Here is a 26,942-nt window from a genome sequence, read left to right on the forward strand (position 1 = left end):
TGTACTCTGCCTAAGGAAGCTGGTTTCCACAGATATTTAAAGCTCAAGCTGCTGGTCTGATAATGAAATCAAGATTTATCAAACTATGAAACATTTACTGAGAGAAGATTGAGCTGATTCTAAGGCAAAAATGGCAGACATCTGGGATTCAGCAAGGGAAGCTGATGGATGGATGGATGGATGGATGGATGGATGGATAGATGGATGGATGGATGGATGGGTGGGTGGATGGATGGATGGATGGATGGATGGATGGATGGATGGATGGATGGATGGATGGATGGATGAATGGATGGATGGATGGACAGTTGGATGTTTGGTTGGATGGATGGATGGATGGATGGATGGATGGATGGATGGATGGATGGATGGATGGATGGATGGATGGGTGGGTGAGTGGATGGATGGATGGATGGATGGATGGATGGATGGATGGATGGATGGATGGATGGATGGATGGATGGATGGATGGATGGATGGATGGACAGTTGGATGTTTGGTTGGATGGATGGATGGATGGATGGATGGATGGATGGATGGATGGATGGATGGATGGATGGATGGATGGATGGATGGATCTCTAAGTTGTCATCATGTCATATCAGTAATTTTTCTGCTTTTCTGCTTTTCCATGCAGCGCTTCACTGGAGCATGCTAGTTGCAGTGACCATTGCAGTGTGCTGAGTTTGTGTGCGTGCCTGTGTGTGTAGGTGTGTGTGTGTGTGTGTGTGTGTGTGTGTGATCTTTAGTGTGTGTGTGTGTGTGTGTGTGTGTGTGATCAGCACGCAGCAGTCAGTCGATGCCAACAACCTCTTCCAACCTTTCAGGAGTTTGCGGTTCTGACCAAAGAGCTGAACCTTTGCCGGGAACAGCTGCTGGAGAGGGAAGAGGAGATAGCCGAGCTGAAGGCGGAGCGAAACAACACACGGGTCAGCGCTCCTCTGTGCCTCCTCACGCTCACACCACTGACTCTGCATGCTGTAATCACTCCAGACAGCTTTACAGTGTGCAAACCTTCAACTTCCAGCTGCTCCTGGAACATCTGGAGTGCCTGGTGGCCCGCCACGAGCGCAGCCTGAGGATGACTGTGGTGAAGAGGCTGACCCAGTCTCAGACCGGCGTCTCCAGCGAGGTGGAAGTCCTCAAAGCCCTGAAGTCGTTGTTTGAGCACCACAAAGCGCTGGATGAGAAGGTGCGGGAACGGCTACGGGTGGCGCTGGAGCGCGTGGCGGTCCTAGAAGAAGAGCTGCAGTCTTCCTCCCAAGAGGTGAGCGCGCCGTTCATCCAGCCTGATGGATGCTTGGAGTTCCACCTTTAATCAATGCTTGTTGTTGTTTCAGGTCGTGTCTTTGAGGGAACAAGTGAAGCGAAGGCAGCAAGGACTAGACAACGGCAAAGAGGTGAAGTGATGGTTTCTTTAGATTTGGTCCTGCAGCATAAGCATTCACACAGGATTATTTGGTTCACTTTAATCAAACTCCTGTCCAATGAGTTAGAAGTCCAGTTTGTTTGGGGAACTGTGAACATGCAACATGCAAAGTGAACTCTGGTGTGTTTGAATGCATATGTGAACGCCAAGCAGACCGGAGACCGCTCCAAAAGCAGGAAGTAGACTGCAGTGCAGGGCATTCTGGGTAAATACAACCAAAACAAAGGTGTGAGTCTAGCGCTAGCAGAAGGAATGACTTGGAGTCTTTTACCAAAAACAAATCACTAAAATCTGATGCTACTCCAGTTTTGTTTACATTTTGTGAAGAAGGAAGTTGCGCTCAGTGTCTTTTTCAGAGGTTTTTGTGTCATTTCCTTCAGTAGTTTGTGGTACAGCGCCACCACAGGCGATTAGAGGAACAGCTTTTTCAAAGGGTTTATCTGAAAATGTAACAAATGTTGCAATTTTGTTCTCCAATCAAACCAAATCTACTGGACTAACGGGTTAATTTCTCAAGAGTTTTCCTAAAGCTTTTGCTGTGTTCCAGTAATCCCAACTTCCCAATCAGTAAAATCAACTGGAACGCCTCCCAAGTCAGATTTTCCTCTTGGAAACTGGGAGCAACTTTGACAGTTACGATTTGGAAGACGGACTTCGCGTTTCAATATGGCCGCCCCTTGCGTCACCAGTTCTAAGATGTGGTGAAAAACATGTTTATTTTAAGACAGTCCATCTAAAATCAATGTTACATTCAGCACCTGCAAATCTAAACTAAAAAAAATGAAAAGTTTAAGGAAAGTAAAGATTAAAATTATGTTTGTAAGAGCTGCTGATGGCGCCATGTTGAAATCCAGCTCTGGTAGCTGAAATGCAGCATAAAATCCCTTAAATACAAGAACTGACATCACAAATATTTGGGTTCTTGTTAAGACTGAACTGACACAAATCAACCAGAAGCAAAGCTGCTTTTCCACTCATCAGTAAAACATATAAATTGTCTAAAATGCTGCATAATTCTTTCCTCACTCTGCAGCTGGAGCGCCGATCAGGAGGCTCCTGATTGCCAGAAGCTGTTGCAGCTTTTGTAACAGTCTGCTGCGTATTCCTGAATGTTTCTTCAGTGCCATATGGCTTCCAGCCATCAGTGTCATTCAGTGAGGAGGAAGTTATGCACCATCTTCTATTTTTATGAGCTTAGTCGGAGAGTTCAAGCTTCAATCAGCGAGAGTGCGTTGTGTGTTTTTTATTTATTTTTCTCTATATCCACCTGAACTAGTCATTTCTAAGGAAGGCTGAATGAGACAAAAATGCATTGATGTAAGCTAAAGTAGCACCACAAGGCAAAACATCAGCATTTGACAGATGAAGACGGTTTTCAAACACCATAAAAAAAGTAAAATTCTTGGCTAAAAAGTTTTTCAAACTCGATTTGCTTCCATTGATTGTCACGCAAGTTTTGATTGAACTGTTAAAATGTTGCAACAAAACTGGATTGTAGTGAATCAAAGTGTAATTTGATGTTATACATGACTGCAATAAACAAGATGTTTTTATTTGCATTTAAAGTGACAAGACATCATAAACCAACTGAACTGATTAGACTAAAATCGAATGATTTTGTGCTAAAAATGTAAAGAACATGTTTCATATAGAGCATAGACCGATCCTAACCTGTTCAAGGAAGTGTAACAGATCACCTTTCATTATTTCAGTTAAATAAAAAAAAATCTGGAGTTTTTAAGCTTTAAACTCTCATATCTGTTCCATTATCTTATTTTTCATTCATCATGACATTTTTACAGTTTATATTATTCACAAGCATTGATTCTTAAATAAAAACTTCCATCTATTCGTTGTCTTCTGCTTAGCTTATTATCTGTTTGTTCCATCCCATCATCACTAATGAACAACCAAAACCTTTTCATCAGAGAAACAACAGCACAGAAAATGTTGTGTATTTATCTGTAATTAAAATAAAATCAATAAAATGGTCTCCTGCCGATTCCCAGACTAAACGAGTGCTGGCCCCACAGAGTCTGCTTGGAAAAGTGGAGGCCCTCAGGAAACCTGGCCGATGATCAGTGAGATCCAAACACATAAAACACTTTAGTGCAAGCTGAGCTTTAGCAGCAGCTCACAAACTCACCGAAAGACTAAAACTACCAGCTTTAAGTAAAACATTTACAGAGAAGATAATGCTCTGGATTAGGACTAAAACGATTCATTCTTTTGAAATGACCTTCCACTAATTTAGTAATCGATTAATCGTTAACTGGACTCAGAAAAGGCAATTTGCTTAAAGAACACAGTCATAATTTCAATAATATATATTAAACTTCATTGTTTTCTTTTAAATCATTAGCTAAAACTTCCTTTTAAGATTTGAATTTGTTTTGTATTTTATTGATGTGAAGCACTTTGTAAGATTTTTTTAAAAAAGTGCTGTAAAAATAAAGTATTTTTATTATATACGCTAAATATTTACTTTTTATTGCATCAGAGATTCATTTAATCTCAGACGAATCATCCCAATCCTGAAACTGATCCCTAACCAGAGTCTATTTGTGCTGATCAAAACGTCGCGATCGCTCTGTCAGCTGATGTGGATGTTTCCCCCCAGCGCCTTCCCAACGGACCGGCGTCCATCTTGGATGACGCCGACATCGACCGGCAGAGAGAGGGCGAGATCGAGCGGCAGAGATCGGAGCTGGGGCAGCTGAAGGAGAGGCTGGCTCTCATGTGCAGACAGGTGCCAAAAACTGCCAAAATCCACATTGGTTGTTTTTTTATTTAATTTTTTTCAGTTGGTAAAGTTTTAGCTTGTTTTAAATGAATAATTCCTTAATATTGATGAAAAAGAACTTGATCCATATGAAGATTAATACATTTTTCCCATGTTTTAAGTGAAATAATCTGCTGATGGAACTGTTACTTTTTGAAGAATTTTTGACTTAAAGAAGCGTCTAATAATATGTCTTAAACAAGACATATTATTAACTAACTTATAAGTTAGTTCTGTCATATTTCAAGAGTATCAAGAAACTAGACAAAAATGACAAACATTTAGTGTTTTTTTGCCGTGTAGGACATTAAAAGAGCTTTGAGAGCCTCTGTGTCTGGATTAAGATGATTTCTGTTTAAATCAGATTATAAATAATAAAGTGAACTTTTCGTGTCAGGTTGGTGAGATCGAGGAGCAGCTGACGTCGGCCAGGAGGGAGCTGGCCCGATCCGAGGAGGCCAACCAGAAGCTGCAGCGGGACCTGAAGGAGGTGAGGAGAGCTTTAGCAGCTTGCTAATGCTAAGCTAACGAAGCCTCTGGCAGCAGACCGGGTCCAGACTGGAACCCGAAGAACCTCCACCCTGTAAGCAGAATACGTTGCGAAAGGTGAACTGAGTGTTTTGGGATGAGAGGCAGGCGAGCCGGTTCCCCCAACCGCTTCCCTCCACTTCCTGCTCTTTAATCTGCCGACATCAGAGCCGCAAGACGCTGAAATCTGTCAACAGCAACTTTCATTTGTCATCTAGCAGCAGATCAACAACTTTTAAATGTTTTTATCCTCCCAGACGCTTTATGAAAGGGAAGAAACACGAGGATTATATACTTCAAATGTATAAATCGAAGCACAAATGAAAGTTTAGAGAAAAGTTTAGTGGAAGGTAGAAAACCAGCCTCTCTGTTTGGGATACCTCAAATTCAAAGTCAGGACATGTGAAGAAACATGAAAGTAAAACATTATATGGATTTATTTAATAAAAAGTGACATATTTCAAATGCATAAAGCCAAGAACAAATAGAAAGTTTAGTGGAGGGTAGACAACCAGTTCCTCTATATGAGATGCTTGAAATGCAAACACAGGACATCTCAAGAAAAATAGAAGTAAAAAATAAGTATTTGAAGTATTAAGATATTAAGTAGTATTTACTGATATGTTTTTTTGAATTGACATCTTTCTAGTGTATAAATAGAAAGTTTAGTGGAAGGAAAAACACACAAATGAAAGTGGTTGAAGGTCAGACGATATAGATTTATTTCTCTCCACTTCCTGCTCTTTTATGTTCTTATATCGGCTCCATAAGGAGTGTCAACAGCAACTTTTAGTCTGAATCCCCGTTTTTATTCCTCCAGGCTCTTTGTCAAAGAGAAGACATGGAGGAGAGAATCACCACGTTGGAGCGCAGGTTCGTGTTTTCTTTGTGTTTTTATTTTATGAACTATTGGAGCGCTCTGACTCCCCCGGCTGCCATCTTGCTGCGGCCTGCAGGTACCTGAGCGCCCAGCGGGAGGCGACGTCTCTCCACGACATTAAAGACAAGCTGGAGAACGAGTTGGCCAGCAAGGAGTCTCTGCACAGACAGGTGGGGAGAGCCTCTTCCTGCGGCCGCCGCCCCGGCGCGAGCGCCGCTCTGAGCTTCTGCCCGTTTCCCCACAGAGCGAGGAGAAGAACCGGCAGCTGCAGGAGCGTCTGGACGACGCCAAGCAGAAGCTGCAGCAGACGCTGCAGCGGGCCGAGACGCTGCCGGAGATCGAGGCGCAGCTGGCGCAGAGAGTGGCCGCGCTCAACAAGGTGTGTGCAAACAAACCATCGGATCGATGTTGATCGATTATCCTGATGATTGATCCGGTAAAAAAAGAAAAACATTCTGCAGGCTTCTTAATCCTTTTGGTACAATTAGAAAATACATGAAAAGATGCACATAAAATTATAATTAACTTCCTTTTTTAAAATAAGAAACTAAACATTTTATTGCTTAAAATGCAAAACCCACAAAAGATTAGAGTCAATAAAAACATTTAAAAAAATCAGAAAAATGTCAGAATTCTTATTTCTTGTTATTTCTTTCTATTTATTTATTCATAATTCTGAGAAAAAATTCAGAAATCTGAATATTGATGAAATATTTCTGGTTATAAGTGAAATAATCTGCCAGCGGAACAAGACCTGCCGGAAATGCAAAGACAAGATGTGTGAAGAAAATTTGACTATAGTGACAAAAAATAAATGTAACATTTAAGAATTATTTGGATTTATTTCACAAAAAGCAGCAAATTCCAAGTGTGTACATCCAAGCAGAAATAGAAAGTGTAAAGAAAAGTTTAGTGGAAGGAAGACAACCACCTTCTGTATATGGGATGCCTGAAAGCCAAGACATTTAAAAAAGGTGGAGTATTATACTGAATAAAGTAACATCATTCCAGTTTGTAGATGCTTAGTGGAAGGAAGGTTAATTTGAGTAAATGTTTTTTTTATTTATTTATAAACCAAATGTCATAATCCTTCTACTTTTTCCAATATATCAAGCTAGAATAACAAAAAAACCAATTTCAAGATGGTAAACATCAACCAGATAATTTTATTTTTGTAGCTTAAAGCTCTTTAGATTCTTGATTCTTGTGAACTTAGTTTCATGCCAAAAAGTGGCGTTCGCCGTAGTTTCGCCCGGCGTGTTCAGGCAGGACGGCTTTCATGGCAGGTTCGTGTTAAGTTCCCCGCTAAGCAGCAGGCAAACAGACTCCCCCCCGCCGCGCTGTCATCTGCACAGGCATGTAACCAATTAGCAGACTCGGTCAACAGGCTTCTTTCCTCCTTTGTGATAATTTGTTTAAGTGTTGCAACATGGCCGCCGCTCTCACCCGTCTTCCTCTGCGATCATTCAGGCGGAGGAGCGTCATGGCAACTTTGAGGAGCGGCTGCGACAGATGGAGGCACAACTGGAGGAGAAGAACCAGGAGCTACAGAGAGTGAGTCACGCTCTCGCTCTCTCTTTTTTTTCCGTTTCTTTTTGCGACACAAAGGCGCGCTGATTTTCTAAAGATGGAAATCTTTGTCCTGAGTGTTAAACTCTCCACCCACCTTCTCGGTGTTTTTCCCCAGGCGAGGCAGAGGGAGCGGATGAACGACGAACACAACAAGCGTCTCTCTGACACCGTGGACAAACTGCTGTCTGAGTCCAACGAGAGGCTGCAGCTCCACCTGAAGGAGAGGATGGCCGCTCTGGAGGAGAAGGTGGCGGCCATCTTTGATCAGCATGAAACAGGAAACGACAGGAAATAAAGACAGGATGGATGGATGGATGATGGATGATGGATGGATGGATGGATGGATGGATGGATGGATGGATGGATGGATGGATGGATGGATGGATGGATGGATGGATGGATGGATGGATGGATGGACAGTTGGATGTTTGGTTGGATGGATGGATGGATGGATGGATGGATGGATGGATGGATGGATGGATGGATGGATGGATGGATGGATGGATGGACAGTTGGATGTTTGGTTGGATGGATGGATGGATGGATGGATGGATGGATGGATGGATGGATGGATGGATGGATGGATGGATGGATGGATGGATGGATGGATGGATGGATGGATGGATGGATGGACAGTTGGATGTTTGGTTGGATGGATGGATGGATGTTTGGATGGATGGATAGAAAACAATATTTTTCATTTCTTTCAATCAGTTAAATGTATTTTAAACCAAACCGTCAGCAGAATAACGACACCATTGTTTTTCCGTATTTTCCCTCGTTAAGCTCAGCTTTCCTCTCATTGTTTCTGTTCTGCTTTGTGACCTGAAGTGTTAAAAACTGACGGCTTCCTTGCAGAATGCCCTTTCTGAGGAACTGTCCAACATGAAGAAGCTCCAGGACGATCTGCTAGCAAACAAGGTGCGACTCCTGCATGCAGCCTTCCTGTTCCTGTCTGCGCACTCGCTCTTCCTCTGGACCGACTCTGTCGTTTCTCACTTCCAGGATCAGCTGATCGCAGAGCTGGAGCGTCTTCAGCTGGAGGTGGACCAGCTCAGAGCCCGACCCGGAGGCTCCTACTCCAGGTCCGCAAACAGAAAGAGTCTGTCGCACCATAAAACAGACAAAGACGAAGTTTTCACCGGAAGCTTTTAAATCAACTGTATGAAACACGATGGCGTGTTAGAGCCACTCTGCATAGAAATAAAAAGGAGTACATTTCCACTGGAAAAATACAGACATTTTCTGGAAACTACAAGGACATTTCTGAGTTTGAAAAGCTGAAAATTTGGCAGAAGAAACTTAAAAATAAGAAAAAAAAATTTAAGTTTGAAAAGTCAAAAATTTGCAAGAAAATATTCTGAAATTTTAAAATGAAACCGAAACGTTTTAGTGAAAACTTGGAGGTTTCTGAGTTCAAAAAGTGTAAGTTTTCTAGGAAATACTCAGAAACTTTGAGATGAAACTCAGAGATTTAAAAAAAAAAACTTGGAAATTTCTGAATCTCGAAAGTCGAAAGTTTGAGAGAAAAAACTTTGAAACTTTTAGTTTAAGTTCAGAAATCTAATAGAAAAAACTTGGAGATTTCTGAGTTTGAAAAGTCTCGTGTTCTTCATCACTCAGATCATCTTCCTCCAAAACTTTCCAATCACTAAAATCATTAACAACTTCTTCCGCTTCTGTGTTTTCTGCCATAGTTGTTTACATTTTGACTTACCCTCATTACATCACAAAATGGCGCCGCGGTCTTACACTCTGCAGTGCGACGGAGTTTATCATAATTTGTGATATTTATTATATATTTATTTTGTGTACACAGGTTGAAAGTGATTCATCTTTTTTAAACAATGTCTGTTTTTTTTCGTGTTACAGACTCTTTAAATCCTGCCTGCCTATAAAATGCACAACTTTAGCATCTCCAGTGCCGATAAATCACTCACTAAGCGCTGTCTGCGGTGATATGCGTTTCACGCTCACTGCATAAACACATGAATTACCCAACATTTCCCTGTCATCTGTCAGAGCCTCCTGTTGCAGCGTTCACCAGGTGTCTCTTAGTTACGCCGAGCTCCACATTTTTCCTCCTTTCTCCCACTTTTAAATGCCCTCTTACACAACATTCCTCAACTTGTTTGTTTTTGTTAAACTGTCACAGACAAGTTACCACAAAAACCTCATCCACCACAGGGATAATTGGCCTTTTAATCTTGTCTGGGGATATCTTTTCCTTGTCTTTCCTGCAGCCGCTCTCTGCCAGGCAGCGCCCTGGAGCTGAGGTATTCCCATGGAGGCGGGTCGCTCCCGGCCGGCTCCACCACTCACCTGGATCCCTTCGTTAATGCCTCCGGCGGGGGGGTCAGCAGGCGGAGCCACAGGGCCCGCTGGAGCACCGCCCATGAGGACTCGAGCAAGGTGCCAATAATTCACATTTTTACTGTTTTTATTCCTCAGTGCAACTCATTGAATAAATAAAATGTATTTTTTAATTTATTAAAGCTCCAGAAACGGTGCAACTACTGGAAAACAGTAGCTGCACTGCAAAAATACAAAATCTTAGTGAGTTCTAGTGCAAAAAAGTCAAAACTAAAATGTCTTGTTATAAGTGAAATAATCTTCCAGATGAACTAGCACTTTTCTTCTATCAATATTAAAAAACTGTTTATTTAAAACAAACTCCTGTTTCTTGATGAAAAGTTATTTATAAATTAGTTTTATCTAATTTCAGGTTTCCTGAATATTTGTAAACAAAAGTACAAATATAAAGAGATTTTAACTGTTGTGCTTTGCTAAATTTAATTTTAAATAAAATATATTTTTTTATTTATAAGAGCTCCACAAAAGGTGCAACTTTTGTAAAAACAAATGTAGTTGCAAAAAATAGAAGTTTCTAGTGCAAATAGTTGAAATAACACTAAACTAAATTAGAAGTGACTTTTCAGCTAAATATAACAGCTTTTTAAAGCAAATAATTCCCTAACAGTGATGAAATAGTATTTGTTTCACTGGCAGATTATTTCATTTATAACATGGAAAAAACATCTTGTTATAAGTTTGATAATCTTAAAGGAACTAGTTATTTTTCTAATCAATATAAGGGAATCATTGACTTAAAATAAGCGGCTATTTCTAGTTGGAAAGTTACTTTGAAGTTAGTTTTGTCTTATTCCACATGCATTAAGGTATTTCCATAAGAAGTAAAAACAAAAACACAAATCATTCTGAGATTTGACTGTTTATTTTCTAAACACAATTTTTTACAGAAATTAAATGTCACTTTCTTATTCATAAGAAGAGGTGCAACTGTTGGAAAAACATATAAAAATAATAAAACAAATGCATTTATTAAACAATTTTAGGTTTTAAACATTTCCCACACTCATTTTCTGTAAAAGCAAATGAAATAATTTACCAGTTTAGTCAAAATATCACAAATAATTGACAGAAACGGTGAAATGAAGACGTCCTGAAGCGATCCGCTTTAGGTTTCGATGTTTCGGTATTTTTGTAGCAGTCGCTGGAAACGTGTCCCTTTTGTTGCTCAGATGTTTGTAGGCGACTTGCTCGTCCTGCTCCACAGCGGGCCTACGGGGTAATAAAACTGTCAAACGTAATGACATCAACGGCTGATGGGAACAGGGAATCAGGCAAATTAAATTTAACGAGTCGCAATTAGGAAAATCAAGGAGCTGCTGTAACAAAATCTGAGAAGGTCTTTTATTCTAACCACAGCTGAATACACAGTTTGGTTCTTCACGGTCATCTGCTTTCTCTTGTTGCGTTCAGAAATTCTGATTTCTGCTTTGCTCCTGAACGCAGCGTCTCTGGAAGAAGTCGGTCAAGTTTCTCGCAGTCAAGTTTCACAAAAACAGTTTATGAGATCAAGTCTTCTACACTTCAGAGTTAATAAGGAAGAGAATTATACATTGTTTGAAATTTATTCATTTAATGTATGCTACCCTGAAAATGTATTTAGTAATTATTGAGAAAGGGGCAGATTTTTTCTTCTTCCTGCTCCCTTTTCACTTGTTTATAGTAAGATTTAAAAGTGTGTGTTTATTGGTGTTGAATCCTGATACATATAGTGGTGTAGTTATCAGTTGCTATGGCAACCAGTCTGAGTGTAGCATAACCGACGCAGGGAGCGGAAAAAAATAGAGAAGAAAACAAGTGGTTTTGAGTTATTCTTCAACGATTTTCTGATATTTTTCCCTTTGCTGTGTGAAAATCTCTACATGACACGTTAAATTATCGTCTTTTTGTCCCTCCACTGTTGTGGGCAGGCGCAAAAATTTTTGATATAAACATTAACACGCAACAGGTCTATAAAAAGACCCCTATAATAAATAAATAAACAGTTCTCAGACTGGTGGGGGTGCAAGTTAAGCCTGGTGGCCCGCCAGGCTTAAAATACAGTTGGAGAATTAAAAGTTGTAGTTTTATTCTTGAATTGTGGAAAACAAAAAGCAGTTCTTTTGTCATGAAGGCTCTGGTGTGCTTCTCTCTGTGCAGTACCCAGACTGGGAGAGCGGGGCTCTGCTGGGAACCGGGTACGAGCAGAGCATGGACGTGGGCTGCTCCGATGACGAGGACGACGGGGAGCCTCGATTTGAGCTGCTTTCCCCCAGCGGACAGACAGACGTGCAAACCCTGGCCATCATGCTGCAGAAACAGCTGGAGGCCATCAATAAGGAGATCAAGTATGAAGCAGGGAGGCAATAATTCAGGAAATCCCTCCCCACAGCCTGACACACATCATCACCTACAGCAGCCTGGAAACACCATCAGCTCTCTGATACGGCATCAGGGGGGAAATAAACACACAGTGATTAGATTTTACGGGTCTTAATACCGATTCATAAACATGTTGATATTAAAAGGATCAACAGATAAATCTGAGGTGTAATAAGATGTTTGAGTTAGAAATAGCGACTAGCCTTTTTCTTTTTTATGTGTTTTTATCTTCGTTGACCTTTAACCCACTTTGAAAAACATGATTTTGATTCTGTTGTTGTAACATTTGCACAAAATCCAGGAAAGTTGCTCCATTTTCTCATGAGCTAAATCAGTCTGGCCAATATAAATATCAATTACACAAGCATATATATGAATAAAACATTCATTTATCCATGAAAGATTGAAAGAGTAAAACTGAAATCTAAAGTAGCCCTATTACCATATTTGCAATTCACCATTTGGGAGTATTTACAAAACGAATCCTATTGAAACAATAAACCTGGATTTAAATATCAAGCAAATACAAAACAAACAAAACTTGATAGATTGGTCTACTTTGGTATCTTCTTTTCCCACCTGAGAATGTTCTCAAGTTTCAATGTGATTATATTTCATTACATTATTTAAATATATTTCATGAATATTGAGTTTTATATCATATGTACCACTGTATGCATCTATGTTTGCGTCGATGAAATATTAGACTTTGTGCCTCTTTTTGCTTCCACTGCTTCACTCAAAGACCTTGTGAAAATATTAGCCAATTATTGATCATTTAACATAATACATAATTCAACAGAAAGGAAAATCAAGACTGTTTGGTTGTTTAAAGTCAAAAATATTTAATGAATCATGAATTCCTGCCTGTTTTTGGTTGATTGCGCTAAAAGCTAATGGAGGAATTGTTGTTTTGCTTTGTTTGAACCAGGCTGATCCAGGAGGAGAAGGAGAACACGGAGCTGCGAGCCGAGGAAATCGAGAGCCGGGTCAGCGTGGCGTTGGACAGCCCGCCCACACATCCCTCCTCTTTGGGCAGAGACGGCACTGGACGGGGCTTCATCCCATCATCCATCACGTCCTCCACCCTGGCCTCCCCGTCTCCCCCCAGCTCTGGACACTCCACCCCTCGCCTGCCTCACTCCCCGGCCCGCGAGACTGATAGACAGGTACCAGTTACCGGTCCTGGAATGCAAAACCTCCAGCCAGTGTTTAACATTTTTACTTTACTTCCCTGTTTATGCAAATATATAGCTCGTCCAGAAAGGGAGTCGTCCAGTACAGCCGATAACTGTAGAAAACACGAAAATTTGATCTTTTAAAGGGGACCTGTCAAGCAAAATTCACTTTTGCACATTTTTCAAAAACCGCCAAGTCAAGTTTTTGGGAAATAAGTTCATATTTTTTGGTATGTGGAAAATGAGCCAATTCAAAAATCTCCCGGTTGTTAAGTCACATTAAGAGTTGGGTAGAAATTAGTTACGTTCACTTGAGCAACTTTTAGAAAAAATATACTTTTTGGAGTATTTTTTTTAATAATCTTTTGCTCCTTTTTACTTTTACTTGAGTAAAAACATGTTGAGTTACTTGAGTCCAATTTTTGGTTACTCTTTCCACCTCTGGTCACATTCAGCTAGCATTCCGCCGTTACCTAGCAACCCCAGCCAGCCCAGCCCTGTTACCTAGCAACCCCAGCCAGCCCAGCCCCGTTACCTAGCAACGCCAGCGGAACTGCTGTAGGACGGCCACCGGTTTAACTTCGTCTGCGCTAATGGAAAAGACAAGTGTGTTTTGTTGTTAACTTACCATCCAGAAACCACTCTGGAAAAAGTGGTTAATCATCAATAACTTTATTTTACCAAATGTTTGGAAAGCTGAGTTTGGTTTTACATGGGAGGAAATATGTGTGTCATAAAAGCAAAAACATAAAATCTGTGGGGGTAATAATTGCTTTTAATACATTGACACTTTTAAAGCTGAGATAACATTTCACATCCCAGAACAACAAAGAGGACGATCGATCTCTTGCTCTCCTCGACTCCACGCCTCCTCCGACTCCTCGCGCGCTGCGATTGGACAGAATGAACCTCACCCACCCGGGCGCCATGCTCGACGACCCCCGGGAGTTTCGCAGGTAACGTCGACACAACATTCAGCTTTTGTGGTTCAATTTGTCTCGGGAGCTAAACTGTGGCTGTGAAATTTGTCCGCCTTTTTTTTTTGAAACAAAAAAAAAAAAAAAAAAAAAAAAAATATATATATATATATATATATATATATATATATATATATATATATATATATATATATATATATATATATATATATATATTTAGAAATGGAAAAAAATTGTTGATAGTGAAACTCAAAAAAAAAAACTGAAAAAAGGTTTTGGATCTGGAAAATAATTTTGAAACTGAAAGTTTTGAAACAAAAAAAATTGTAAATTTGACAAAAGTGTTGAATCCTGAAAAATAAGTTTGAAATTGAAAAAAAAACTGAATCCAAAAAGTATTTCTAAAATTGAAAATAAATGTTTTGAAATTGAAAAATACTTATGAAACTGAGAACAAGTTTTGAATCTTGAAAAACAGTTTTGAAACTAAAACAATTCCAAATTAATATTCAGATTTAAGTTTTTTTTTTCAGCTTAAGTTTTTTTTAAACTTTATGGCCCTCCATATTTTTCCACTTACTGATTTTTTTTTCATTTCCCAGCCTTTCTGCAGACGGCAGCAGCTCCAACAGCAGCCAGGATTCTCTCCACAAGTCCAGCAAGAAGAAGAGCATCAAGTCTTCCATCGGTCGGCTTTTTGGGAAGAAGGAGAAAGGAAGGCTGGGCCAACCTGGGCGTGATGAATCTGCCTCTCTTGGTAAACGACGAGAGAGTGTTACCTCCTTGTCATTTCAAACACATTTGAGTTTCCACGGTTTTCTGCTTTTCAGTAGAGTTGATCTTTCCATGTCTCTCCCAGCGTCTACACCCTCTGAAGACCTCGGATCTGGAGACGCAATGGGGATAAACAAGTCGGGAACTCTTGGTCCGGCAGATAAAGACCGTCGCAGCAAAAAGAAGTCAGTGAATCCTGTGGTGTTTTAAAGGGGACCTATTATGCAAAACTCACATTTTGGACATTTTTATACTTTCATTTTGGTTTTTACTGCTTCAGTCCAAGCACATAAAAAAACAAACACCCAGCGGTTTCATGTTAATAAGTTAGTGTTTTTTTATTGTCTGGAAAATGAGTCATTTCAAAAACTTTTCAGTGAGTCACATTCCAGGGGCACTATGCCGTTACCTAACAACCCCAGCGGAGTTCCGTCCGTCACCTAGCAACCCAAACAGGGCTCCAGCATGTCTGGTCAGTTGGTATTACCGCTGTGTGCGGTGGTTGTGCAGGAGGCTCCACTTCTGCTTTTCAAAGATGTACAGTTGTATAATTGTGCTTATTTGGATTTAAAGTGACTAGAGTCCCTAAAACGGGAATTATTTTGTGTCAAAAATGTCATCAACATGTTTTGTGTTGCCATAGACCAGTGGTCCCAAACTGTGGCCCGCGGGCCGGAACCGGCCCGCCTCTACATTTGGTCCGGCCCCCTCAACAATACCAGAGAGCATTTTGATTTTTTTCCATATACCGTATTTTCAGGACTATAAGCCGCTACTTTTTTCCTAAGCTTTGAACCATGCGGCTTATATGTGAATTTTTCTTCAACCACCAGGGGGCTCTTTAGGGCGTTTTAATGGGCTCTTTCTTCTTTTATTTCCAATTCTGACTTCCAATCAGTGGACTTCCAATGATTGGATGATTGGATGTCAGAATTGTAAATAAAAGAAGAAAGAGCCCATTAAAACGGAATTGGGTTTTAATAGGAAATTTAAATTTGAGAATGTTGTTGATTAGTTAAATAGCATTGAGGGGAAAAAGAAGATTTTTCGTTTTTTTTTTTTTAAATAATACTGGGATCATTATGAGAATGTGAGGTATAGATATTAGGATCCAATAGATGGCAGTAGTGCAACAATAATGGATGCAAGCTGCCGTTAAAATCTAAAGAAGAAGAAGGCGCCCATTTTCATTTAGCACATGCTAGTAGCAGACACGAAGGATCAGCACTTTTACTGTTACAGTTACTGTTGGGAAACTACCGTAATCAGTTCAGTTAAATCTAAACTTGGCAACTTTCTATTTTCCAACCGTAATAAATGTGATATTCAAATGACCTGTTATAATTCAAATGTTGGGTGTCCGCCCCTCTGCTGCTGCTGCATCACTGTGGAAAACCTGGAGCGGAAGAGATATCTGAGGCTTATAGTCTGGAAAATACAGTATTTATCTCATAAATAGTGTTATTTCCTGGATTTATTCTGTGAAGAACCCAGAGAGGGTTATTTGATTATTATTTATTTCATTAATAGTGTTATTATTTATTTCCTGACTTGTTCTGTGAAGAACCCAGAGAGGGTTATTTGATTGTGCTTTCTGGAAAACAATACATTTTTACATTTAGGCTCCTGCAATCGTCACTTTTTCTGTTACAAACTGACTCGCCCCCCAGCAGAGAAGGGAAAAGTTATGTGGCCCTCACAGGGAAAAGTTTGGGGACCCCTGCCATAGACGATCCTGACCTGCATAATAGGTCACTTTTAATTATTTGCTTTAACTGGTTTCCAGTTTTCAGTGAAACGTTCTTGTCTGTTTGTCAGACATGAACTTCTGGAAGAAGCTTGTCGCCAAGGACTTCCATTTGCATCTTGGGATGGACCGACTGTTGTGTCTTGGTTAGAGGTATGTCATCCTCAAATGCTAATACATTTATGGATTATTGTGGTTTTATGTCTCACTGTGTCACTTCCTTCCAGCTGTGGGTCGGTATGCCCGCCTGGTACGTTGCGGCGTGTCGCTCTAACGTAAAGAGCGGCGCCATCATGGCCAACCTGTCGGACACGGAGATCCAGCGGGAGATCGGCATCAGTAACCCGCTGCACCGCCTCAAACTGCGCCTGGCCATCCAGGAGATGGTGTCCCTCACCAGCCCGTCTGCCCCGGCCAGCACTCGCTCAGTAAGGCTTCGCCTCGGTTTTAATACCCGCTTCTATATTTGGGAGCGCAGCTTTGACATCGGCAGGTACAAGTCGTATGTTCACTGTGACAACATAAAATCTTGCCATGTATTTTTTTGGCTGGTTTCTAGTGCAAATATATGAGCATACTTGAAATGAGACAAAAGTAACTTAAAAGTAACTTTTTAGCAATATACAGTACGGAGCTAAATTGAGGCCAAAAAGTTTTTCATTTTTCTTTTTACTGAAAAAGAACATATTTAAAATGTAAAAATAAAAATATATAAGTTTTTAATTGAAAATGTGTTGAAACTGGAAAAAAAATAATTTGACAAAAATGTTTAGAAACTGAAAATAACTTTGAAACAAGAAAAGATTTGAATCTGAAAAAAAATATTTAGAGACTGAAATTTTCAGTTTCAAAACAGAGTTTTTCAAACGGAAAGAATTTCAAGTTTTTAAAAAAATTGTTTTTCCTTTTTTTAAATTGTCAGAAGCAACTTTGAAACTGAAAAAGAAAATATTGAAACTAGAAATACAACTTTTGAAACTAATAAAAAGAAAGCTAATTTTCAGTTTCAATTTTTTTTTTATCAGTTTCAGTTTTAAACTAACTTTATGGCCCTAATTTAACTCCTTATTTTAGGAGCTAAATTTTGAATTAATAAATTCTTAATATTGATGAAAAAGAAAAACATTCTACTTCCAATGGCAGATTATTTCACTTGTAACAACACAGTTTTCCTATGTTGTAAGTGAAATAATCTGCCAGTAGAACTGGAACATTTTCATCAATATGATGGAATTATTGACTTGAACAAGCTCCCATATGTTGCTGAAAAGTTTCTTGAGAGTTGGTTTTGTCTTATTTCAAGAACACTAAGATATTTGCAAACGAGACCAAAATTACTTGGTAAGATTTAGTGTTTTGCAGTTTCTCACATTGTTCTTTATGCTTTATACACTTTTTATTTGTAATGTTTTGGTTCTCATTACATGAGCTGACCTTAGCAGTCTTGTGAAAACTTGTTCTCAGTAGGGAGTTGGTTCTTTTTGCTCTGTCCAACATGCAGCTCAGTGTGGCTGTTCATACTTGGTGCTAACACGAAGGCTTAGCGATCCAATAACAAGCTGACAGCTGCAGCTATGTGTGTTCACACTTTGTGTTGAAATGCATCCCCACATGCTCAGTTACCAAGTCTTCATGTAAATAAATATGCAGCCTGCGTCATACGGCAAGCACATAGCATGTTTTGGTACAAAAACACATTCCTGTGTCAGAACGCTGACATATAATTCATTTTAGATTCTTATGAGTCACATTTACTGCAGAGAATTGAAAATATTTCAATAAGTTTGTGCAAAAGAAGAGAAGTAAATGATCTTTCAATGATAATTAATAATAATCTTCAATTCTGTTGACATATTATTGACAGTTTTCTATACAATTATTTTCTCAAAAATAAAAACATGTCCTATACAGGCATTGTTTGATATTATGAAAAAATAGCCTTAAAATCTGCATTTTTACATTTGGGATGTTTTTTTTTTCTTTTTTCAAAAACTATAGCAGGGTTTGGCTAACCCTAACCTTAACCCTCTTTATTTTTTCTGTCCATTAACAGTTAAATACATCACAGACTATGCATTAAAGAGTCTATAATCGATGTAGAAGACATAATTCAGACTCATTAAAACTGAAAAACCCTCTAATCTATCACAAATAGGAATTTTTAAGGTACATGCTAACCTTAGCATTGCTAGCAGCTAGCTGTTAGCATGTCGCAGTTTCCTCACAGAGCTTACGAACTGTCTGAAACTTGTCTGTCACCATTTTATGCACTCAAAAATAAACATAATCTTTTTTAGTTAAACAAATAAAGTAGTGATATGTTTTTTGGGGGGACGGGATTGTAGATCCAAAAATCCTGAAGGTTCGCCTGAAAGCACCATAACAGCTCCCTGGATTTTCTGTTAAATTTAAAACTACTCCCTGTATATGTATATAATCCTGTATACATTTAGCTGCTGAATTAAAACAGAGTTTTGGATTTGTGTGCGTCATTTTGTTTAAGATTATAAGTTTGATAAGACTTTCCTCAGGCGGCAGAAATATTAGCTTCATATCTGGAGAAAAATGCCTTCTGTAAACAGTTCTGTTCAACTCTGCTGCTGCCAAATGTCTTGGGAAATTTTTGAAGATGGGAGTTTTTCTGGAGCTGGAAGTTTGTATCAAGTCTTTCCTGGAATAATCTGGATTACCAGAATGCTCAGTAATGAAATGCTGGACGCTGTGTCCTCAACCCGTTCAGGTTGGGTTCACACCTGTATTTATCCCTGTTGACGAGTGACTAGAGCAGGACACCAGATCTGAACAACCCAAGGGCTACGAACGAAAAAATCTTTCCAAGGTGTGACAGATCAGCCTCTGGCTCACTTTGCACGCACACAACACGAAACACTGCAAAAACAGAAAACCTTTTGTTTAGCTTCTAGTGAAAATATCTTATTACTCTAAATAAGTCAAAACTTTGAAAATTCGAAGTTATTTCTACAAAGTTTCTAGGAATAATTTTACTTTTTTTAGGTATTTTTTTGACAGAAATTTAATCCTCTCCTTTAATTTCTTAAACTCAGAAAATTTCCAAAAGTCAAACATTTTTCACTTGTGAAACTCAAAAATGTCCAAGATCTTTTAAAAAAATTTCTGAGCTTTTTCTTGCATATCTTCCACTGTTGGAGCTCCAAAATTCAAAGTTTTTTTCTAGAAAATTTCTGAGCTTAATCTCAAATTTTTGAGTATTTTCTCACCAACTTTTGAGTTTTCAAACTCAAACATTTCCTAGTTTGTTTAGAAAACTTCTGAGCTTTTTCTTGCCAAAAAGCTCCAAAAGTTTTTTTTCTAGAAAATTTCTGAGCTTAATCTCAAAATCATCTTTTTTCTAGTTACTTTACGACTGTCTTTTGGAAACTTGGATATTTCCAAGTTTTTCTAGAAAATTTCTGCGATTAATTCAAACATTTCAAAGGTTTTGGCAGAAATGTTTGTTTTATATCTGTAGCAGTGAATTTGCCGTCATTCTTCTTTCTATCGGATGTTTTTGTTTTCAAAGAAGTTTCCAGAAGAAACTTGAAGTTTCTCTTTGATTGCTGTGGATTTTGGCGCCGATTCCTGGCTGGGTTTGTCTTGGCTTTTCCTCTCCTGCAGCTTGTTTGTTTTGATTGAAACGTTGGGAAACAATCATTCAAAAGATTTCACTCGACACCCTGAACAGATGCTATCAGCTCAAAGAAACCGGTTGAACGTTTTGTCCGTTGCAGGACGCCTCGCTGCTTGATTGATGGCTCCTGTAGGGAAATCTTTCACCTCCGATGCTCGAGGCATGAAGGGTAACCTGTGTTTTGTCTTAAAGCTCTCAGAGTAAAAGTCTGTGCTTACTTTGTCTGCAGTCCACCAGCAACGTGTGGATGACCCACGCGGAGATGGAGTCCCTGAACGCCGCCACCAAGCCTCCGGTTAGTGGTGCCGTTTCCTGTCAGATTCCCTTTCTATGGTCAGGATTTGTGCATAACCGTCTGGTCTGGTCTGAATCATGTTGATGAGTCTCTCCCCTTCCTCCTCTTCTTTCTCTGTATTTGTCCCTCTCCGTCTGTCTCCTCTGTGGGCCCAGGCCATAGTGTTGAGCATCTCCCTGTTTCTACGTGAACTGCTTCAAACTAATTACCCGTTCACTAACACACTGTTCCTCACTTTTGTCCTCTTTTCCTGCTGCTGCTGCTGCTGCTGTGACCTCTCCCTCTTTTGCTTCTCCTCATTCATCCCTCCATCCGTCCACACCGCTTACCTTCCCTCCTCCCCCACTCCACTCGCTCCGTCTTCCTCTCTTTCTGCCTCGTCTTTTCTCTCGGCGTTGCAGGAACTGAAGGAGTTCAGCTGGGATCAGGTGAGGATCACATTTTTTCATATTTTTTTTATTTACTAACAAAACGCGACGATTATTTGTCGGTTCCTTCATCTGCAGTGAGTCATGAGCGCTGAGACGTGAAATGTAAAGCCGAGTGTGATTCAGCGCCGATCATCTTGTCCCCCTCCAGATTCTGGCCTACGGCGACATGAATCATGAGTGGGTGGGCAACGACTGGCTGCCCAGCCTGGGCCTGCCCCAGTACCGCAGCTACTTCATGGAGTCGCTGGTGGACGCCCGCATGCTGGACCACCTGACCAAGAAGGAGTTGAGGGGACAGCTCAAGATGGTGGACAGCTTCCACAGGTACGGCGCGACAAACCCACTGCTGTTCCTCACTTACAGATTTGTTGGTTCAAGACTTTTTGGTTTTCATTAAATTTACCAAATTCAGAGTTTTGATCTCGGAAGATTAAAGTCAGAATTTTGAGAACAAACAGGAAAAATTCTGATAAGAAAAGTCAAAATTCTCAGTAAAAGGTCAGAATTCTGGTTTAAAAAAGTACAATTTCTGAAATTAAAGTTTGAACATTTAGAAAAGAGTGAACTCTTAAAAAAACTGAATTTTGATCAAAACAGTAAGAAATATGGATAATGTCAGAATTCTGACTTAAAGTTAAAATTCTGAAATTAAATTTGGATTTTTGAGAAAAAAGTAAAGTTTTAGAAAAAAGTTTGAATTCTGGGAAAAAAAGTCAGAATTGTGAGTTTGGTCAAAGTTTTTATATTTCAGGCGTTCTAGAAACGAAGTTCTGGAATGTTTTATGTTAGAAAAATGCAAAGAAAATGGATGGATGGAAAATGTAATTTGTTTTAACGTGACGAAATTCATGTAATTAGTTAATCAAAATTACCACTTTAAATTTCCCAAACTTTTTTGTTTTAATGCTTTAGGCTTACAGCTCATTTGTTTTTGCTTTTTTGTTGCAGTTTTAATGGCAACATAAACTGAGAAAATACAAGATTTGATTTCCATTTATTAACTAAAACAAGATGGAACAAAAAAAAAAACATTTGAACTGAGTTTCTGAAGAAACTGAACTTATGAGTCACTTTCTAATTTATAAGTTTTGGTTGTTTTCACTGAAAAACCAGGCGTTTTTCATGCAAAACTTCCCATTGTTGTGACGGAGACGACTCGGTGTGGCGTCAAATCAAGGCTCTGCGCTGAAAGCCTCAAGTGCTTCAAAGATTAAAAGTGACCCCAGTTCCCTGCTTGAACCTGTTAAACTCTCCTGCTCTGTTGACCTTCCCAGGGTCAGTTTGCATTACGGCATCATGTGCCTGAAGCGCCTGAATTACGACCGAAAAGAGCTGGAGAGGCGGAGAGAGGACAGCATCCACCAGAATAAAGGTAATCTCTCTTTAATCATCTTAATCCACCATTTCTGCTAAAATTCTAACATACTAAATTATATTGTCTTTCCAAAAGCATTTATTAATAATTCCAGTTGCTTATTCTAATATTACTCATATTAAAGCTTTATATTTACAGTAAATTTATTAAGTGCAGAATAAATGCAGCTATGTGGAATGTGTGACAGTTAAATTGGTCAAATGAGCTTTATAAATAATTTATTACACAATTAAAGAAGAAATATACTAGAGAATTATTTGGCATGGATTCAATCAATATTAATATTAAAGATGCAGAAAAGATGATATTTTAGTTTGGTCAGTTCAGAATAGCATGTTTTCGCCTCTGTCACTTTAAATATAATTAAGCTGCTGGTGGCCACGCCCCCAACTCAGCGTTTACATTCCCACGTGAAAATTGCTGCAGTTATACAAATGTCTTTGAAAAGCAGAAGTGGAGCCTCCTGTGCAACCAACAAGAATTCAGCAAGTGGTTTCCGAGTAGTGCATGACTTATGTGATGCAAAACAAGTGTTTCCACTGCAGTTTAGAGAAATACGGTAGACTAATTTTGACAAGACTGAAAAACCACCTGGTCCTGGCACAAAAACTGTCTAATCAAAACCTGTGAGTTTTTCCATTAAGCTAATTTATTTTAGTAATTACAATTTGCACATTTCTCAGGTAAATGGAAAAGCCGATATTGTAAAGCGCATTCAGAGGTAAACAAGCTGGCCAAACCAGCTGGAACTCCACTTGGGTTGCTAGGTAATGGGGCTGGGTTCTGGAGGGGTTGCTAGGTAACGGGCCAGGGCTCTGGTGGGGTTGCTAGGTAACGGGGCTGGGCTCTGGTGGGGTTGCTAGGTAACGGGCCTGGGCTCTGGTGGGGTTGCTAGGTAACGGGCCTGGGCTCTGGTGGGGTTGCTAGGTAACGGGCCTGGGCTCTGGTGGGGTTGCTAGGTAACGGGGCTGGGCTCTGGTGGGGTTGCTAGGTTCACTCAGTGCCTTTGGAATGTAACTTAAGGATCAGGAGGTTTTTGAAACGGCTAATTTTCTATTTAGCTGCCAAAAAACATTAACCTATTTCCAAAAAAAGCCAAACTGAGTTCTTTAAGCACTCAGACCTTTTTAGAAGCAGTTGAAACCCAAACATGAAAAGATGCAAAATGTGAAATATGCATAATGGTTTGCCTTTAAGGAAATGTTTTGTAAGGTTGAATGTGGTAGATTGAACCCAGACGAGTGGCCAGGTCAAGCTAGAGAGCCAGAAACTTTGATTATTTATTAGCTTCTATTTTAGAAACAGGATTATTAGGATATCGGGATAATGTTATGAGTTTCTCAGTGATCAGAGTCTGTTGTTCCTGTCCAGATGTGATGGTGTGGTCCAACGAGCGCGTGATGTGCTGGGTCCAGAGCATCGGCCTGAAGGAGTACGCAGACAACCTCAGAGAGAGTGGCGTCCACGGCGCTCTGCTGGCTCTGGATGACACCTTTGACTACACCGACCTGGCCCTGCTGCTGCAGATCCCCAATCAGAACACACAGGTGATGCATTTACTGACCGAACCAGAACCAGAACCAGACGAGGAGACGCAGCCTTCAGCTTCTGTGCACCACAAATCGAACAAACTTCCAGAAAACTGAAAACAGCCAAAACACCGAGTTCCTTTAAATCTAGACCGAAACCCACCTGGTTAGAGCCGCTTTAGAAAAGTAATGAAACATCCATTTGTCATGTGGAGTGGTTGGTGGTAGTGAGGAGAGACGCAGAGACCCAGGTTGTAGAAGAAAATGATGAATTTAATGAAGAGTGTAGCTCAAAAACAGTCCAGATCTCAGGCAGCACAGCAGAGCGGAAACACAGAGGCTCAGCAACGGTAGCAACTGAATTAAACAAAGACTGACGCGACGAGCTAATGCCGACACAGGACTTAACTGTGCCGGCAGACGAACCATCATAGACGAAGACTGACAAGAGACAAAGACAACAGGTGGTCTTAAATACACACAGGGTAATCAAGGGAATGAGACACACCTGGGAACAATAAAGGGCTGACAGGACAACGCAGAGACTCACAAGGAACAGAAGCCAAAATAAACACAGTGAAAACCCAAATCCTCACTCCACTGATGTGTTTGATGTGTATTTCAAATGATCGCATTTGAAATATAATATTTATTGCTTCTTTCACATTATTGTACAATGATTTATGATGTTTTCACTTTGAAAAGTGCTATACAAATACATTTGACTTGAAATCAAGGTACTAGTTTAGGTACGCTGAACGTGTCCTGTAGGTAACCATAGCAACCCCAACAGGTGCTGTAAACGCAGACAACCTGTGAGATGTTCAGAAAAAACCGAGCTTCCCATCATCCAAATAGATCTAAACTCTGATGGGTTAAAATCCGGTTGGTTGTCTTCAGGAATCACAAATTTGAGTTTAAAGTTGAGTCGTGTTTAAAGGATTTTTGTCACTTCTCTCCCGCAGGCCAGACAGGTTCTGGAGCAGGAGTACAACTCCCTCATCTCCATGGGAACGGAGAGACGACCCGATGAGGTCAGAAGGTTTGGCTTTTTGAAAACGTCAGCATTAGCGTCTTTATTTCACGTATTGGGTGTTTTTCTGGGCAGGATGGAACGAAGACGTTCACCCGCTCGCCCTCCTGGAGGAAGATGTTCAGGGAGAAAGACCTCCGGGGCGTGACCTCCGACTCCGCCGAGACGCTGCCCGCTAACTTCCGTGCCTCAGCCATCTCCACGCCCTCCGTCACCCTGAGGAAGGTTCAGAGTGACGGTGAGCCCGACCTTTCACCTCTGGAGCTCTCACGCTTAACTCCTTCACTGAAAAAACTCACCAAGTGTTTTTGGAAATAAGACAAAACTAACTGACAAGTAACTTTTCAACAAGAAATAGCAGCTTATTTTAGGTCAATAATTCCTTAATATTGATGAAAAATTTGTCACTTGTAACATTTTCCCATGTTAAAAGTAAAATAATCTGCCAGTAAATCTAGTACTTTGTACTTTGTAAGATTTTGCGTTTTTGCATTGTAAAACAGACTCAGTTAGCTAAAGGTAAGCTAACACGCTAACTTCAATTCTGAGTTTATCTTGAGCTCACCTTTAGCTAGCTAAAGGTAGTTGAGTTAGCTAAAGTTAAACTAACTGAGTCTAGTTAAAGTCCTGATCTGTAACCTTTCATTATGAAAACAACATTTCCCCCCCGAGTTTCAAATCTTTTTTCACTTTCAAATAACATTTTTTTGGACCAACTTTATGGCGTCAGTTTAGTTCCATGCTATATCTTACTGAAAAGTTACGTGTAAGTTAGTTTTGTCTTATGTCAAGCACACTAAGATATTTACAATAAAAACTAGACAAATAATACTTGGTAATGTTTTGGAGTTTTGTTTTGCTGCTACCTTACCTTTGATGAGCATGTCTGGAATTAGGGCAAAAGGTGCAGTCACTAAAATATATAACCTGCTTTTATGTTACTCTACTATTAGCTTACCTCAGGAATTTGCTTCCTCCTTTAGCGGAGGAACTGACAATAACGAGGTGCAGACTCTTTAAAGTACAGAGGAATGTTATAATCCCTTTAATACCTCCAGAAAGGTCACCGCTGTTACGTTAATGGCGTTGTGTTTCTGTCTCCTGGTTTCCAAAGCAGCTAGCTCTGGTGCCCGGGGTGAATCTGCCTCAGTGAGGACGTACTCCTGTTGAGTCACTGAGGTGAGAACATGTCAGTTAAACGGCCTAACAGGGTTCCTCCTGCGTGTGGCCGCTGACTTCTGTGCTGATGGCTTCCACATGTGTCGAGCGTTTGAACTCGTCGTTTGATGCATTTTGTTTGCTGTAGCTGACCTGTCTGGGATTTTTAGTACATTCCCCCCGAGGTCTTAAATTTACAATTTACAGTTGTGGTTGGAGGTTTCCATAAACTCCTCGTGGTGCTTGAGTGTCAATGATGATTTGGGATTTTAATAATTTGTTTTTATCTTTCTTTTTCCAGGTTTGAATTACAGTAATGCATAAAACTTAAATACTTAAAAGGTTGCAAGCTAAGAAGTTAGCTGCGCTAACCCTAAAACATTAAACATAAACATTAGTTCTGCTAACGTTGAAGCGCTACACCAACACGGTATTTAGCGGGAGCTAATGCTAATTCGCTAACTCCATTAGTGCATTAGAACTGTATTCAACTGAAAGTTTACAAAATAACTTTAGCGCTTTAGAATTGATCTGGAAAAATGAATTGTGGGGAAACAAAGTGCGGTAAATTGCTAGGCTAAAAACTAGCTCTGCTGTTAGCGGATTTATGGAAGTCGGTGCTTGAGTTTGAATTTTTTGTTGATTTTCTGTAATCTACAGAGAGTCAAATACTTTTTACTTTTGTGTAAAAGTACGTTGAAGTAGTTCTGCTTTTACTTCAGTACAGTTTTTGGTTGTTCTATCCACCACCGGTCACATTCATCTAGCGCTGTGCTGTTGCCTAGCAACCCCAGTTGAGCCCAGCCCTGTTACCTAGTAACCCAAGCAGAGTCCCAGTACATTTGGTTTGCTGGTTTTACCACTGTACGTGCTGCCGGAAAAGACAAATGTTTAGTTATTTGTCTTTAAAATG

General features: G+C 39.9%; 1 protein-coding gene across 1 annotated transcript in view; it reads left to right on the top strand.

Annotated features, from left to right (window-relative positions):
* LOC106921170 (liprin-alpha-3-like) overlaps window positions 1-26,942 on the top strand; it is a 36,419-nt gene that overhangs the window by 6,489 nt on the left and 2,988 nt on the right. Inside the window, exons 2-29 of the mRNA XM_014992666.2 lie at window positions 828-929; window positions 1,028-1,267; window positions 1,341-1,400; window positions 4,050-4,178; window positions 4,609-4,701; window positions 5,560-5,612; window positions 5,696-5,789; window positions 5,864-5,998; window positions 7,090-7,173; window positions 7,307-7,438; window positions 8,050-8,112; window positions 8,197-8,276; window positions 9,435-9,603; window positions 11,701-11,888; window positions 12,854-13,091; window positions 13,923-14,056; window positions 14,641-14,795; window positions 14,898-14,997; window positions 16,631-16,712; window positions 16,787-16,987; window positions 20,438-20,503; window positions 20,659-20,931; window positions 21,083-21,258; window positions 22,209-22,306; window positions 23,681-23,856; window positions 24,804-24,872; window positions 24,947-25,109; window positions 25,989-26,050. Of these exons, the coding sequence (XP_014848152.2) occupies window positions 828-929; window positions 1,028-1,267; window positions 1,341-1,400; window positions 4,050-4,178; window positions 4,609-4,701; window positions 5,560-5,612; window positions 5,696-5,789; window positions 5,864-5,998; window positions 7,090-7,173; window positions 7,307-7,438; window positions 8,050-8,112; window positions 8,197-8,276; window positions 9,435-9,603; window positions 11,701-11,888; window positions 12,854-13,091; window positions 13,923-14,056; window positions 14,641-14,795; window positions 14,898-14,997; window positions 16,631-16,712; window positions 16,787-16,987; window positions 20,438-20,503; window positions 20,659-20,931; window positions 21,083-21,258; window positions 22,209-22,306; window positions 23,681-23,856; window positions 24,804-24,872; window positions 24,947-25,109; window positions 25,989-26,041 (3,606 nt within the window). The 3' untranslated portion in view covers window positions 26,042-26,050. The remainder of the gene's footprint in view (window positions 1-827; window positions 930-1,027; window positions 1,268-1,340; window positions 1,401-4,049; window positions 4,179-4,608; window positions 4,702-5,559; window positions 5,613-5,695; window positions 5,790-5,863; window positions 5,999-7,089; window positions 7,174-7,306; window positions 7,439-8,049; window positions 8,113-8,196; window positions 8,277-9,434; window positions 9,604-11,700; window positions 11,889-12,853; window positions 13,092-13,922; window positions 14,057-14,640; window positions 14,796-14,897; window positions 14,998-16,630; window positions 16,713-16,786; window positions 16,988-20,437; window positions 20,504-20,658; window positions 20,932-21,082; window positions 21,259-22,208; window positions 22,307-23,680; window positions 23,857-24,803; window positions 24,873-24,946; window positions 25,110-25,988; window positions 26,051-26,942) is intronic.

The sequence above is a fragment of the Poecilia mexicana genome, unplaced genomic scaffold (assembly GCF_051168715.1).
Source record: "Poecilia mexicana isolate PSO_F unplaced genomic scaffold, ASM5116871v1 scaffold_8, whole genome shotgun sequence".
NCBI classification, from domain to species: Eukaryota; Metazoa; Chordata; class Actinopteri; order Cyprinodontiformes; family Poeciliidae; genus Poecilia; species Poecilia mexicana.